Source organism: Cebidichthys violaceus, unplaced genomic scaffold (assembly GCF_023349555.1).
Source record: "Cebidichthys violaceus isolate CVI_PGR_0920_01 unplaced genomic scaffold, fCebVio1.0.p SCAF_8, whole genome shotgun sequence".
Taxonomy (NCBI): domain Eukaryota; kingdom Metazoa; phylum Chordata; class Actinopteri; order Perciformes; family Stichaeidae; genus Cebidichthys; species Cebidichthys violaceus.
This window is the reverse complement of record NW_027176964.1, coordinates 14,763,684-14,778,859: the sequence shown is the minus strand read 5'-3', so window position 1 is coordinate 14,778,859 and position 15,176 is coordinate 14,763,684. Positions and strand designations below refer to the sequence as shown.

General features: G+C 44.4%; 1 protein-coding gene across 2 annotated transcripts in view; it reads left to right on the top strand.

Moving 5' to 3' along the window:
- Positions 1-15,176, top strand: part of LOC137892518 (disabled homolog 1-like) — a 41,743-nt gene that overhangs the window by 9,789 nt on the left and 16,778 nt on the right. For both annotated transcript variants that reach the window (XM_068737725.1, XM_068737724.1), the window contains exons 2-3: positions 6,882-7,490; positions 13,615-13,754. In XM_068737725.1, coding sequence (XP_068593826.1) covers positions 7,421-7,490; positions 13,615-13,754 — 210 coding nt within the window. In that variant the 5' untranslated portion in view covers positions 6,882-7,420. The remainder of the gene's footprint in view (positions 1-6,881; positions 7,491-13,614; positions 13,755-15,176) is intronic.

Here is a 15,176-nt window from a genome sequence, read left to right as displayed (position 1 = left end):
TAATCATCTTCGTACAGTCTCTTAGTAGGCTCAAAATGACAACAGTAATTAGGAACCAAATGCTAAAGTTAGACTTTCGTTAGTTCAAAATATGTCGCACTGCTTTTTCGGTTTACATTAAGTGAAACTACTCTACTGCACACTGCGTGTGAGGTATTTCACACCATGACAACATCAATAAGATGGTGTGAAAAGTAAGTAGAAAAACAAAAAGGTTCCTTTTTTTTTTTTTTCTTTTTTTTTTTTTTTTGTAGAAACTGTCCGGTGCTTCCCTTCAGCTTCGTTAATGCCGTCTGGCAGACTGCAGGTAATGTTTTTGTGCTCAGTGTTTTTGATCATGGCAACTTTCATCTCAGCTACACTGAATCTCTGTTGTGTTTGATAGTCATATTGCCTGTCCACAGTGCTGCTGAATCAAATGTCTGTCTGTTAACACATGAAGACAGTCAAAACAACAAACAATGAAACATTTTTTTCACAGTCGAATTTCATAAAGACGATGTTTGTGTATCTTAATTATATCCATGACCCATGTGCAATTAAAGAGGGTACCTTTTGGCTGTTTGTTTAGTACAAAGGGAACACAGAGGGAGGGAACGACCCTAATTGTCTCATTAATTACTCTCTGCATGAAATAATGACCAAACCAAGGTATCCACAGTTCTTTTGTAACTCACAAAAGAAGGCAGGGCTGGGGGTGGCAGCAAAATAACACATGCTTGAACCTCTTTTCACAAACAGGCATTATGTTGGAAGCGAGGGAGACAAAGAAAAAGAGGGCAGAGGGGGAACAGAGGTGGGAGGGACAGGACAAAAAAGATATACAAAGATGAAATTGAAAGAGTACAAAAAAAGGCTGTGGAGATTAGAAATGATAAATACTGAGCAAATCAAAATGAGAGAGAGAGAGAGAGAGAGAGAGAGAGAGAGACGGAAGGAGACACAGTGTTTGTCCAGGCCTTCTGGAGCCTGTCCAGTTCTCTCTCCCACCGAACGTGGTAAATAGCCTGTTTTAACACACCGGTCAGACACTGAGACACAGCACAACAACAAACCAAATCAACAGTGAATTAAAGACTCCTCGGGGAAGCCACAGCGTAACATTGGAGGAAGTGTTTGGGAGAGACAGATCCACCAATTAATTGTAGGAAAGGGGTCCAAGAGTCTCACACCGACTATGTTCCCAGACCCGCTGAGTGCGGTGGGTGGGATTAGATGAATAGAAGAAGGAAATGTATCTTGTTTTCATGCTATTGTTTACTGTCACCATAGGGAGCTAGTGACACTTTATTAGCCTGAATATGTCTGTTATGGAGGCAGAAGCTGCCTCAGAAATGCAAACTTTCAAAATAAACCCCATTAATATTTGCATCTTGAGACCTCTGCTGTGCGAGTACAAGGGTGTTTGTTCATTTATGTCAAGCCTCAGATTTGAAGAGACCAGCCCCCCCCCCCCCCCCCCCCCCCCCCCACCCCCCACCCCCCCACCCCGTCACACACACACCCATCCTCTTCTCCCTCTTCATCCATCTAAATTGGGCCCAGTTATCCTGCAGCTGAGCTGGTAAAAAGGATAATGCAGGAGCACTTCAGAGGGCAGCTCCTCACTGCCCTCTGTGTAGCTGTGCCCGGCCATGTTGGAGCCACGCCTAACTGAATGCACAGCTCCAAGGCCTGTGCTGACATAAATCTGCACCGCAAAGCAACTGTGTGGCAGCGCTTATTTAGTTAACCGGCTGTAGCCGCTGAACCCGAAGCGATGAGGCCTCTATTTCCCCCCAGAAAGTGAATGAGAGCGCTTCAAAATGCCCAAACAGAATTTTTTTTGTATGTATTTTCTTCCCTCCCCTTCGCCTCCGCTCGCACACTTGACTGTTCCGTCGTCGGAGGCCCTCCATCTTGTCAGAATGAGGTGAACTAATGGGCCGTGGCTGAACAGCCTGAGCTCAGAGGCTATCAGTTCCCCCTGGAAGGCCAGCAGGGCGGAGGAGGAGGAGAAGAAGAAAGGAGAGGTCCCTCTCCTTCTTTCGCTACAATATTTCAGCTTTCCCTCAGATAAATCAAAAAGGAATGGTTTAGTTTATAGTACGATATCAATACATAGTTGTCCACATTTCTTCTGCTTATTTTATGTCAATTTTATTCACATGTACGAGAAGAAAGCTTGGTAATTTACTCGATTTCATCCAGACAGCAACCTCTGGTTCTGAAAAGTGAAGCCAATGCTGAAGTGCCTTAAACTTGTATTATTTCTAAAGGCCATCAGCGGACGACTCCTCTGGTTGCAATTAGAAGTCTGATTGTATAGAAAGTCTATGCGACCCTTCTTCTCACTTGATTTATCACCTCAGTAAATACAGTTGAGACCATAAACATGGGTTTATGGTCTCAATCGCTAGTTTCAAGTCTTCTTCAATGCAGCATGATGTTCATTTAGTAAAACAGACGATAAGCAGGGTAAGCTTTAGGGCGGGACTAGAGACTACCTTGTGATTGACAGGTAGCTACCACAGCATTGTCCGTTCTGGGAGTTGTCCGTGTTTTTGTTTTACAGCTTTACCACTTTCACGGTGCGTTTTCAGTTCATGAAAATTAATTGTAACTGTTTTGGTAGCTTGAAATGTCTTATTCAACGTTCGACTGTACTTTGCTCCACCCTCTCGTGTCACTTCTGGTTGCAAAAAAGCCAATGGTGAAATTCAGTGCAAACATTCACGGTTCCCAGATGATAGATGATGAATTCTACTGACTTTGGTGCTCCTGTGTTTTTTTCCTGTAGCACCACCATGAGGTTGACATTTGTTTTGAGTGAAATGTCTTAACAGAAATGTGTTAAACAGTCATGTCAAGTATTCTTTTAGCGCCATCATCGGGTAAACATTTGAATGTGTATAATACGTTTGCTTATGATTTTAAAACCTGGCCTCTAGCCCGCTGTGACTCCTGGCGCCGGGGTTTCCGGTGGCTAAATTTGAGTTGCTACAGCCGCTAACTGACGGCCTGTCTGCCGTAGCAGCCGTCTGCTTACACAGTATTTTTAAAACTCAGATAGTAAATAGACATTATACATTAATGCTTAACATCAGCATGTTAGCATTGTCAACATGCTCACGTTAGCATGTTTGTGTTAGCATTTAGCTCAAAGCACCGCTGTGGCTAACTACAGCCTCGCAGAGCTGCTAGCATGGTAGACTCTTTGTCTTGTTGCTGACATATTTTTCTGTTTCTCAGTGGCCTTGTAGCTTGCTATGACTGTGTGTAATGTGATTAACCCACTGAATCATAGGGTCAGAAGTTAATAGGTTGCAGCGTCCAAAGTATGCCAGTCAACTGCTCGTTAGTCAGGAGTCTGATTCATCCAGAAAAGGCATATTAAATTTATCCTAGCTACATGAGCTATTAGCCACTTGTAAGTCACATAAGACAACCTTATTGTTGATAAGAGCTATAATAGAATAAAATGTCAAGCCCTGGAATGCTAAACACAACAGTACAGATTAAAGTCTTTAGCTATAGAGAGGACATAGCAGCAGTCGGCCGGCCATCGCTGCCATAGGTGACACAAGGCAACACAGCAGGGCTATTCAGAGGAGCTTTGCTAGGCCAGGTTGTGACAGTTGTGTCCCACTCCATAAGCTGGGGGGCATTTTGTAACAAAGATGACCAGCGCGAGGTGCCAAAGCCGGTCTGTCGAACAAACACACCACCAGCCCCCCAGCCATGCCAGCCTTGGCCAGGAAGAGATGGAGCTGGTCTGGGGGACGGGGGACGGGGGCCTCCCCGCTCCTCAGCAGTCGCATGCAAACCGGAGAGCACAGCCTGCTCCTTCCGTCGGGACCACAGTGAATGGAGGTGTAATTGGCCATATCCAGTGATAGATGGCTGTTCAACCTTTGTTACTCATCGGTGGCAGGATGCACGGAGGCTTGTCTCACAATATGAGGTTGATTGTGCAGTCTATTAAACACCGGTCTCAGGAGGAAATGTGACTTACAAAAATGCCGGAGCTTAAAGAAATCTCGCAAATGATCTGATCTTAAATAAAATAACTTGTGTTCGGTGATTGCCCATTATGGTTCGGAGACGACAAACATGACTGAAAAGCTGATCAAAATGAATGCGTCATTTTCATTCATTGAGGCAACTAGGAAGAAAGAACTCAATAGAATTGTAAATTACATCTCTTTGTCTCTCTGCAACATACATCTATTTAATTTTTCTTTCATTTCATTGTAACCAAATTATAAAGACAAGCAGATTCCCCCTTTGCATTAATTACACACAAAGAGCTGAAAGCGGTAATTACACAGTTGTTTTTTTTCACTGGCCTGTACTTCAACTCACTAAAAGTTACAGGCATCTTTCTGACAAACTGATCAAAACAACAAAGAAAGTATGGCGTTTCTTCACGAAATGCATTCAGATCACATCTCATCCCACTGAAGCTGCATGACAAGACATACCTGCATGTTGCCCAGGGGGTCTAGTTTGCCTTGGGAAGGTATACACTCAAATCCTGTCCTGAAAAAAAAATCAATTGCTTGCATGATTGATGTGCTTAATGTTCAGGAAGAGAGAGTTGCCATACATCAGGCTTTCACACAGCATGCCTGTTTTTGTTCAATAAGGCGGTTACGGGCTAAAGAGTCTGACGCAAGCGGGAAACAAACATCTCAAGAGATGATTTGTGAAATGCTGGCAGACGGAGACAAAGACAGCGGCAGGGTGATGGAAGGAAATAAAATGCAAGCAGAAATGAAATTGACTTCCCTCAAGGAAGTTCTTCTTTGCACTTGAGAGAGGTAGTACTAAAATGAGCAAATTAATAAATAAAGTGTGGCTTTTGTCAAGGGTTTTTGACATCCCTTAACAGTTGAGAGTAGCTGGAGAAACGCGTGATGCTCGTTAACTCTGACCCAAATCATAAGAGACACTGGGAGCTGTTAAAACACAGAGCAGATTGGGGAGTCTGGGTGACCTAGATAGCATTGGTTTTGACAAGCAGCCGTACATCACATTAAATCGCTCTTCCGTCTAATACAATGAGGCATATCTCCCTCATTGGTAATGAAAATGACATTCTGATAAGGTCCTTTGTGACATGGAAAATACCTCTTCTATCATTTGTACTCCAAGGCTCTGACTGAGACGTACTTATGGGGAGATTTCCCCTTTGCTTGGACCTGGGTGACATTATCTGCCTCATATGCACGCATGGTCTAGACAGCCATGCACAAGGAGAATTTGTGGTGATGAGGCAACCGCAATGACCTGTTTTTTTAAAGGAAATGAAATGTGTCCTAACATCGCGGTTCGTTTTGGAATAATGGGAGGGTTGAAGGAGTTGTCTGCAGGAGGAAAATGAGGATACAGCTGGAGAGAGTCTATTTCACAGATCAATTTGTTTCATGCATACATACAGGAATGCACAAAGATATGCATCTGTGCGCTGAAAAAGGTCTATCTAGGTTTGCCTTACCCAATGTGAAAAAAAAAAAAAAAAAACACAACAATTTCCACTTACCTCTAGTGTTATCTGGTCATGTAGCCCCATTTGTGACCTCAGCACTCTGTTCGTTACTACATGATTCCCCGACGGTGGCAAACACAGGATGTGAAAACACAGTATTTAAATGTTGATTTAGCATTGGGCAAAAATGTTATCATTCAGGGCAGAAGGATGGGATCACAAAAATACCTCTGAAGACAGCCCGCATTCGGACAAGGTTTCCTAAGCTTTGCTTCAGTAATGCTACTGGCTACAAGCCATGCAGATAGTTTCAGTTTTATGTCCCCAGTTTTTGAGATGTTTGCCACCAACACCATGCAGTGAAGGTGGATGGATTTACATTTGGGGTGCTCAAAACGTTGAAAAATGACAAAAAAAATAATAGCTTTCTTAGGGACTATATTTATAGACAATAGTTTTACATTCCACATTGAGGTCTGCGGATTATCTAGATTAAACAGCGACTCTGGAGCATTGTCTCACGGGCAAAAAAAAAAGAACGTCAGTGAGAGGATGTGCTTTTTGAAATTTGGGTGATCCATAAATAAGTCACGTCTATTAATCTTTTTTTCCCTTACGACTGAAAGTTTCAGGAAGATGCAAATTGTTGAAAAAAAGGCAGATAATAAAAAAAATCTTAAAATTCATTGAAAATGACATTCAGATCTCATCCTCACCACACAGACTCACAATGTCAAACAATGTCAAACAGGATAATGTGTGCCTGGTGCTCGATGTGCAGCAGCTCTTTTCGTGCCGGTTTAGGCTGAAGGCCTCTTTTTCCAACAATGGCCCATCGCCATGCCAACTGAAGCGGTGCCAGCCACGGTGCCAGTTTGGCACGGCCCCCGTGTTAGGCGGTGGATGATTCAAGGGCATTAAAGCACAATGCGGGGGGTTCCAGTTTATGGACGGCTGTGCCAGGTTTTCCAACACAGTTTCCTTTTGAGACAGCCCGTCATTCATCGCTCTCTGCTACTTCCCCTCCTCTCGTGCCGTCGGCCTGTTGAGCTGTGAGCATTAACAATCCATCTTCTGAAAAATTTGCTTTGCACGCACAGAAGCACCGGTCATGCTTTAACGTTCTGTATTTACTCACAAGCTGTACATGAAACAAGAGTGTTGAATATGTCGCCACAGGTCTCTTTTCCAAGGGTGGGCACTGAACAGCACGTATTCGCTGCTCTCGTTAAGAATTGATGATCCAGAAGAGATAATAACGTCTTTGTTGATTTGTTAAATTGCCGACCTGCCTTTTTGTATTTTAAATTAATGTTGTAATGACTGATCAAGGGACGTGTGTTTTTCATTTTGGTTTTTAACCACCTCCAGCTTCACATTAACTGTCGTCCCTGTCTTCTTCGCCTTGCAGCGCTCGGAGCAAGTGACTGTGATGGGCTGTCGGACTGCATCTGAAGTACTCTTCCAAAGAATAATATCTACTCCTGACCTACTCTGAAGAACAATATCTGATTCAATCAATGTTGCAGTCTCCCCCAGGGGGAATTACTCCTGAGTAATAGGTGGACCCTCGGAAAAGAGCAACACTGGATCATGTGATACTTGACCTTCAAGAAGAGAACTCAGGTGCACTCCAGAAGATGTCAAATCTGATCTGAGGCTGCTCTCGAGAGGGGTGACACAGCTCATAATCCAGCCATCTTTTCATGTGTTGTTCAGCGATACTCAAACACCATGGCCCAGTAGTGACGGAGTGCAGTCATCAATGCTGGATCTTCATTTATTGAGGAGTACCAGACATCTCATCATGGATTTGAATGAGATTTTCTCCACCAAAGAGCGGCTGTAAGAAAGACTGGAGTGTGGGGGAATCGGACACTGGGAGTCGGGAGGATTAGCTAACCCATGGTGGATCTGCTGTGAGCAGGACGAGGGACCCAGCAGTGGAGGATGTCAGCGGAGGCCGAGCTCCAGCCGGGTGTCAAAACCAGCCAGCGAAGGGAGTCCAGGAGGATCAAAGGTACGTGAGACGCTACTTAGCAAACTCTCTAACTTCGCCACAGTAATGCATTAGCACAACTCTTCTGTAATGTGTGTAAGAAAACATGTCTGATATATATGGTGTTGAAGGAAAAGTAGTCAAAAGACGACGAGAAGCATGTAGGGGAGTCTAGACGAAATGGGAAAACTGGCAGCTTTCTCTCGTGTTTGGCAGGCAGCGAACACATAACTTGGATGGAGCTAAATAACGCTGGACTACAGGGATAGAAGCTTCTCTCAGTCAAGTTCGCCGAGAAGATCCAGATGTAGTAACAGCCCCTCCATGTAGCCCCAGGGTACGGTAGCGGCGTGATTTAGGTGTCACGGACAGGGTAATTCACACCCTGTCGCTTTGATGAACAACATAAGTGATGTAACAGGACGAGGCTTTCTCTGAAACTTCACTGGGAGATTGAAATGGGATTGAATTGGCTGAAGGGAGAAAGGGAGGAGGAGATAGAGAGGGAGAAAGAATGAGATCCACAGGGGAGGAGGGGGGGGGGGGGGGGGGGGTGAGCGAGAAGAGTATGCTTTCTCGTTGGCCCTGCTTCTCTTTTCTTTTCTTTTTCTTTTTTTTTACTCATTTCTCCGGCCATGAATAAAGCCACTCCTGCTAGTCCAGTAAATCTGGCTTCTGTGGGCTTGGCTGTAACGAGGCCGCGGGGCCGGGTCCTCGGTGGCTGTTTCACTGGCCCTGTCGGCTTGCTCAGATAAATGACCAGGCTGGAGGAGGGCCCATTGATTTGAGTTAAGTGGAGGGGGGGAGCAGAGCGAGGAGGCTATTACACACGTGGCCATGTGGCGGGCTATCAGCGCGGGCGATCAGCCTCCGACTTTATCATGTTGATCACATGTGCTGCAGGGACCATTGTCACAATCAGTGAGGATGCTATTTAGATCCATATAAATGGAAATGGGGCGACATTAAATGCATGCAGACTGTCGGGCAGCACAGCTGGGGGTGTTTATGAGGAGGCTTGGGACCTGGTGAAGGACACGGCTGAGGATCAGGTTGATGACATGTGTTTAGACGAAGCCCTGTGTATATATATATATATTCATATGGCTGGGACGCTGCAGAAGAAATGGGTTTGATTTAAAAGATAATATTGCTGTTATTTTCTATTTTTCATCATGTCAATAATTCCCATGAAGCCCCATGCATGTGTAATAGTGTTTCTGACTTATCCTCTCCTGTTTGTTACACTCAATTCCATTCACCCCTGGGGAAGATGTAAATGTTTTTTCTTTTTTTTTCTTTTTTGAAAGGGTTGCAAATATGGCTGTAAACTTAAAGTCACATTTTTTTAAAGGCTAAATAATTTCCTCAAACTGTAGTTTGTAGCATTTGTTACTCAAAGAGGGCTAACTAGTGCAGCAGCATGATGGTATATATGGGTATATTTCACCCTGAAAACTTCACAATACTCCAGTATTCATTGTTATGAAGGCTGTACCTCAGTGCAACAGTGTAGTTCATTTAACATTGTTGGTCATTTTGAATGTGGAGTGGTATGAAGCTAACACTCTCAAGCCTTTAGCTTTATGTGTAATGCACAAATATCAGAGCAGTCTCCTCTACTAACACTAGCCAAGAAAGCTTATTTCCCAAAAAATGATTTAATATGTTTTCAAATAAAAAATGACACACTGTATTTTAACAATCAGCAAGCATAACTTAGCTCCAGTGACTGCTCAAATTGCTGTTTTATTTCCACAGTGAAGCACCACGGTTCATACACCCTCCAACTGTACCACTGGCTAGCTAGCAGCTAAGATAAAGATGCAACATGTAAATAAGACAACTGTGGAGTTACAGGAATGCTTTGTCATCTTCTTTTGGCAGAGGTTAGCCACCTCCACCCTCCAGAGCAAAGCTAACGCCTACTTGACCTTCCCATAAAATGTGAAAGCGACAAAGTATCACTGGGATTAGTAACTGTAATATATTACTGAACTTAAAACTTTGATCCGGAACTAAAAAAAAATGGAACCACGTCATCCGTTATTCGTTTATGGGATTTGTTGATAATTAGGAAAATCTAGTATATTTCCAGCCTCATCTTTTAATGCATGTGCTGCTTTTTTTTGCCCATTGCTTCATTATTCACTTAAAGAACATATTTCAGAGGAACATACAACCGTATGTGATACTGGACGGACTATCTTGTGTTTCATTTTTCGGAAAGTCATTGAACTCGCCATTCATTTCAAAAATCGTTGTACAGCAGCAAACTCTGGCTGTCATGGTAAAGTCAAAGCTCCCCTCCATCCATCAACATGCGTGGCTTTTGCTCCATCTCCATAGCAACTGTTGCTCTCCCACTGTAATCTGTGTGCACAAAAAAAAAAAAAAAAAAAGAGTTCATTTCAAAAAGAGAGGCAAGGAAAGTGGACAGAGAGACATTGAAAGAGAAGGACGGAGACGCCGGCAGAGAGACATGAAGAGGCGGAAAAAAAAAAGATGAAATCGCAAGTCACCTCTCATACTAAATGTGTGACATCGATTGCAAAGATTGTAAGAGGCGGAACAAATAGCTACCATTTCACTCTATTCAAACACTATTTCCCACATTTGGCCAAATCATTTTCTGTTACGCTTAGCCAACTGTTCATCCCACTGCTTCACCATGAGTGCGATAATAGCATCATTGTGGGGCCCCTACCTAAAGAACCGTCTCACCGATCACCACTCGGCACACATCAATACCTGCGTGTGACTCTACGGTGAGTCAATGGTCTGTCCACTGCATTGACGATGTGCACAATGCCCCTCATTAACTCTGTGGCTGCTTTAACGATCAGCCACTGAACCAAAATCTTAATCTATTGTTAAAGGCCGGGGTTGGGGTGGAGGAATTTTTGACATCGGTGTGGGTTTGGACGAGGGAATGCCTGCTGCCGTTAGTGTTTCTACGTGTGTGTGTGTGTGTGTTTGCTGAGCCTTATGAAAGTTATTTCGTGCACATGGGGGAGGCAGATGGCAGGGACAGATTTGCCTTCCTCAGACATCATTCTCTTTACTGCTGCTTAAAGTCATCAGCCCCCTGCACTGATAGGACATGCGTAGTGTTTTCCGGTTAATGTTGTACATTGCATGTAGGTGCGCCCATCGCCTCTCATTAGAGCTCAATAGATTTGCGTGTGTGGACCTTCTGGCAGACGGGGATTATTGACAGGAAGAGACGGATACACACTCGGAACGGTTCAAAGGTTAAGCTGCCTCGATGCCCAGAACCCCAACAAAAAGTTCCTTGTTGCCAAGTCCTTATATCTGGAGGGGCACTTCTGACTCTCCATCTGTTGCCATCTGTCTCTTCACTGTCCCCATTCTAGTGTGGCAAGGAAGGAGGATGCAACACTGTGATCAGAGACAAGCCCTGAAACAGTATGGAGCAGGGCTAACAGTAATTGTTCTCTCCATGGTCCTGGTGCAGGGCCCGTCTGTGTCAGGTGGGTGAGGGCAGCGTTTGATTTCAGGCCCTCTGATGTCCTGGCTGTTAAATCTCAGCTCCATTTGTGAAGATTTGGCTATTGTGTGGCTTCATTATGGCATTTGGGAGCAATAGGAAATATTGGGGGAAGAAGAAGGATGCGACCAAAGGTCCCGTGCTGGATTCTAACCTAGGACGCATGCATCTCAGACCACCAGGACTCCCAGATGGCAGGCATGTTGTCCTATGTGTAGGATACACTTCGATGCTGACTATGCTTTAGGCAGCCCTCTGTCAGACAGATTATGAACATCAGGCTTATGGGCCAGAAATGTTGTGAGGACCATTCAACCTTGGGTAATTGTAAAGCCAGAAAAGCCAGAGGAATATGTGTCACCACACACACACACACACACACACACACACACACACACATGCACCTTCTCCCGCTCTCTTCTCCTTTCATACAGTAAAAGTAACAACATGAAACAGCATGCCCCGCAGCTCTCTAGTTTTCAAATACAGCGCAGTTGCTCGTCCGAACCCAGAGCACGTAGCGTACGAGTTATGCCACTGTGTCAAGACTCTCATTGGGTATGCAAGGCCTACTTTTTTTTTTTTTTGTGTGGATCTGTGCATAAACCTCTAAATCTCTCCTGAAGTGTTATTAGGGGAGCTGTATGGAAAGAAACAAATGGCACAGAACATCTGGTTAAAGCTCATCTGAGAGAGCTGCGCTGAATTGGACCGATCGTGTTTAAAATGCAACTGGAGCAGCATGCATTTTACATTACATTAGTGTATGAGTCAGTAAAATCTGGATGGAATACAAAATACTGTATGAATAGGCTCCAGTCACTGTATGAGGGATGGGTTGAATGAGGTACAGCAATAATTAGGAGTCCACCGTCTGTCCTGCAGGGTTTAAGCAACAGCACACACACACACACACACACACACACACACACACACACACACACACACACAGCAATGTATACCGTTTGTCTTTTTAGGGAGTTTGCCATCAAAGTGGGAATGGTAATCTCTCATGGTTGCTGCTCACATGCCAAGCTGGTTAATGTTCAGAGGAACACGGTGGCTGTATATAACGCTCATTATCCTCTGGCTTAGAAACAAGTCTGACTGAGAACCAGATTTGACATTCACTTGCTTAGAGACTTTAATGACTTTAGCATCATCAATCCCCCCCCCCCCCCCCCATCCTCCTCACTTTGGAGAATTGTTCCCTCATGAATTACTGAGAGGGTGTGCATAGCCAAGACAAGTGCCTGCATTCAAACTTGGACGGGTTTTTTTTTAACCATTTGCACAAGACACTTAATTTGCACTTAAAAAGGAAGGGGAAAAAAAACGTGTTCTTGATTTTTGTTTGGAAATTACAGAGATGGGAGGACAAATTCCATCTGTGTTAGGCTGGACGTCGTATGGATGGCGGTACTGTGTGTTTCTGGGTGGAATGAGGTAATTTTTGGTGTAATACTGTCTTTGAGTGCAGCCCGACAGTCTCTGTTGGGGACATTACACCTTCTTCTCTTCTCGCAAACGGCTTAGCCAGCCCCTTAACTGTGCCGTTAACTGATTGTACCGTACGGGCTCTTGACCTAGAATGTGAGTGAGCAGGGAGCTTTGAAAGCTGTTAAATTCTCAAAGGTGAGGGTGACCTTGATTTTGAAAATCCTGCTATCTCGTCATGTAAATCCGGCATCCAGCGGTAAACGGTGTTTTGAGGGCTGACAAAACCCGGCCGAGGTTATGAGGGGATTGTTTATACGTCGCAGGAGCTCGAGACGGCGCTTGAAGGCTTGCACCCTCGCAATCAAAACGGCGCGACGGCAGATAACGCGGAGGCAAAAATGAGAAAGGTGTCTGTGTCAAGGTGGTGTCAGGTCGCAGAGATTGACAGACAGAATAATCAGCAAGAGGGATGGTCGGGAGAATCGAGGGGGGGGGGGTGACATTATAAAGCCCAAGGCCAGCCACACACACACACACACACACACACACACACACACACACATTTGGAACTGCCCTCCTGTCTCACACCACCAGCCAACATCCATCACCCAGGGAGGGCCTGGTGGATTATGGGTGAGCGCTGGACCGAGATGATTCCTCTCAATAGCAGCCATTCAAGCTGGTTTGTCACCACCAATAGCACCCATGGGAACTGTGGGCGCCCCCCACTCAACCACCTCGTAACCTTCCACCCGAGATTTCAATGTGAATGCCCCACAATGCCCTGCAATGGGCGATGGCAGTGTGTTCCCAATGTTCCAGTTGTTTTCTCATTTAGTCCACCGCTCCTCCGCTTTATCCAGCTTCATTTTCAATCTCAACTTAAATTTGCTTTCAATCTTTGCTCACTGCTGCTAATTTGCAATTCATTCTGCATTTCATATTCCATAAATATTTATACCAGAGCAGCCAACTCTCTCTGTCTGTCTGTCTCACACACACACACACACACACACACACACACACACACACACACACACACACACACACACACACACAGAGTAGTATGTCTATACCTCAAAGCAGGGCTTGATGCTAAAGTTGTAGGATTCAGTTGAGCTCACTTCCTTGCCTCCTGTAATCACTTGCTCTCATTGTCTCCTTCTCGTCCTCTCTTTTGCTCTCCCGCCGCAGGTCAGGACCGCAGTGAGGCGGGGCTTATTAAGCGTTTCCGTGGAGATGGCGTGCGCTACAAGGCCAAGCTGATCGGGATTGATGAGGTGACAGCGGCGCGCGGGGACAAGCTGTGCCAGGACTCCATGATGAAGCTGAAGGTGCAGACTTCTGTGTGTGTGTGTGTGTGTGTGTGTGTGTGTTGGGACATCATTGAGCCTCTTCGCTCATCACCGTCAGATTTGAAGAAGGCATGCTCGGGCATGTCTGTATTGTCTGTTGAATGAGTCATGGGAGCTGTCTTGTCCTGTATATGACTCACTGAAGCTCTGTAAAGACCTGACCAGACGGAACAAATAAAAGTCCAACCACATTATTCGGTAGCTCTGTGTCATGTAGCTACTGTAAAGTTGGGTTTATATCTTTTTGCAAAATGGTAGCGGCTTTGCACTTTACTTTCCCTCTAATAGGGTGCTGTATTTTTAAGCATTGCTCAAAGCTATCTGCATTTATTCATACAGCTTTTTGACCTTGGAGGCAAACTGGCTTCCTATGCTGAGACGCTAAAAGCAATACATCACTTAAGTAGTACATTTTTCACTTTTTAGCGTTTGACTGCAACAACCCCCCCCCCGTATGTCTGCCTCTTGAATGTCTTATCATGTCAGTCACAGCCTACTATTTTTGCAACAAAGTCTGCGATGCTATACTTGTAACACTTGTGCAAACTGTGATAATGTGACCCAGATAATCTTTTTGCCAGTGTTCTTGACAGAATGTTGCAAGTAAAATAGGTCAAATTCAGCCTTACAGTAAGTTGGGGGAAAAAGTCAGAATACTATTGATTGTGGATGAGTGTTGCTAGTAGAGTCACTAGTTGCTACTTTTCTGTTCTTGCACAGGAACAGTTTACCAGGTTTTAACAGGTTTTCTTTAACAAATACCGTCAATTTCATCCGTTGAAATGACGACTGAGGCGAGCAGATGTAACCTAATTATAATAACATAAGCTTTATGGCTTGGTTGGAAAAAAAACTCCAGCTGTTTTTTTTTAATTTTTCAGCTTCGTTTTAAAACAAGAATCATCCAAAAGGGGACTTAATTATGCTTTTGATGGTTATACACAGTATATCGTACTAGAAAGCTGAAGCCAATAGAGCCTAACACCGCTTCAGCATGTGGAGAAATCTTAACAGACCTGGTTGCTAAGTCATGATTGGACATTTGCTGTTCGCGGAGGGGGTTCAGCTAACAGTCAACTATCAAGATAAATGACATATTACTCGGAAATAGTTTGCTTCCTCTTCTCTAAAGTTTATTCTGTATCCTCTTAAATGCCAGCTATGTTTACTGGCTCCACAGTAAAAAGGGAGGGAGTACTTATCACTCTTCTTTGTTGGGGGAAAAAGCAGCACATAAGCATCTTTGCAGTAGGTGGCTACGGGATAAATCCTCCTCCAAAAGAGGACGTATACGCATGGCTTTTAAAGTATCTTCTCACATACTTCGCTGGAGCTTAAATGTGTGGGAAGCCCCGCGAGAAGAGCAAAGCGTCTCATCACCCATATCCATTCCAAGTAATA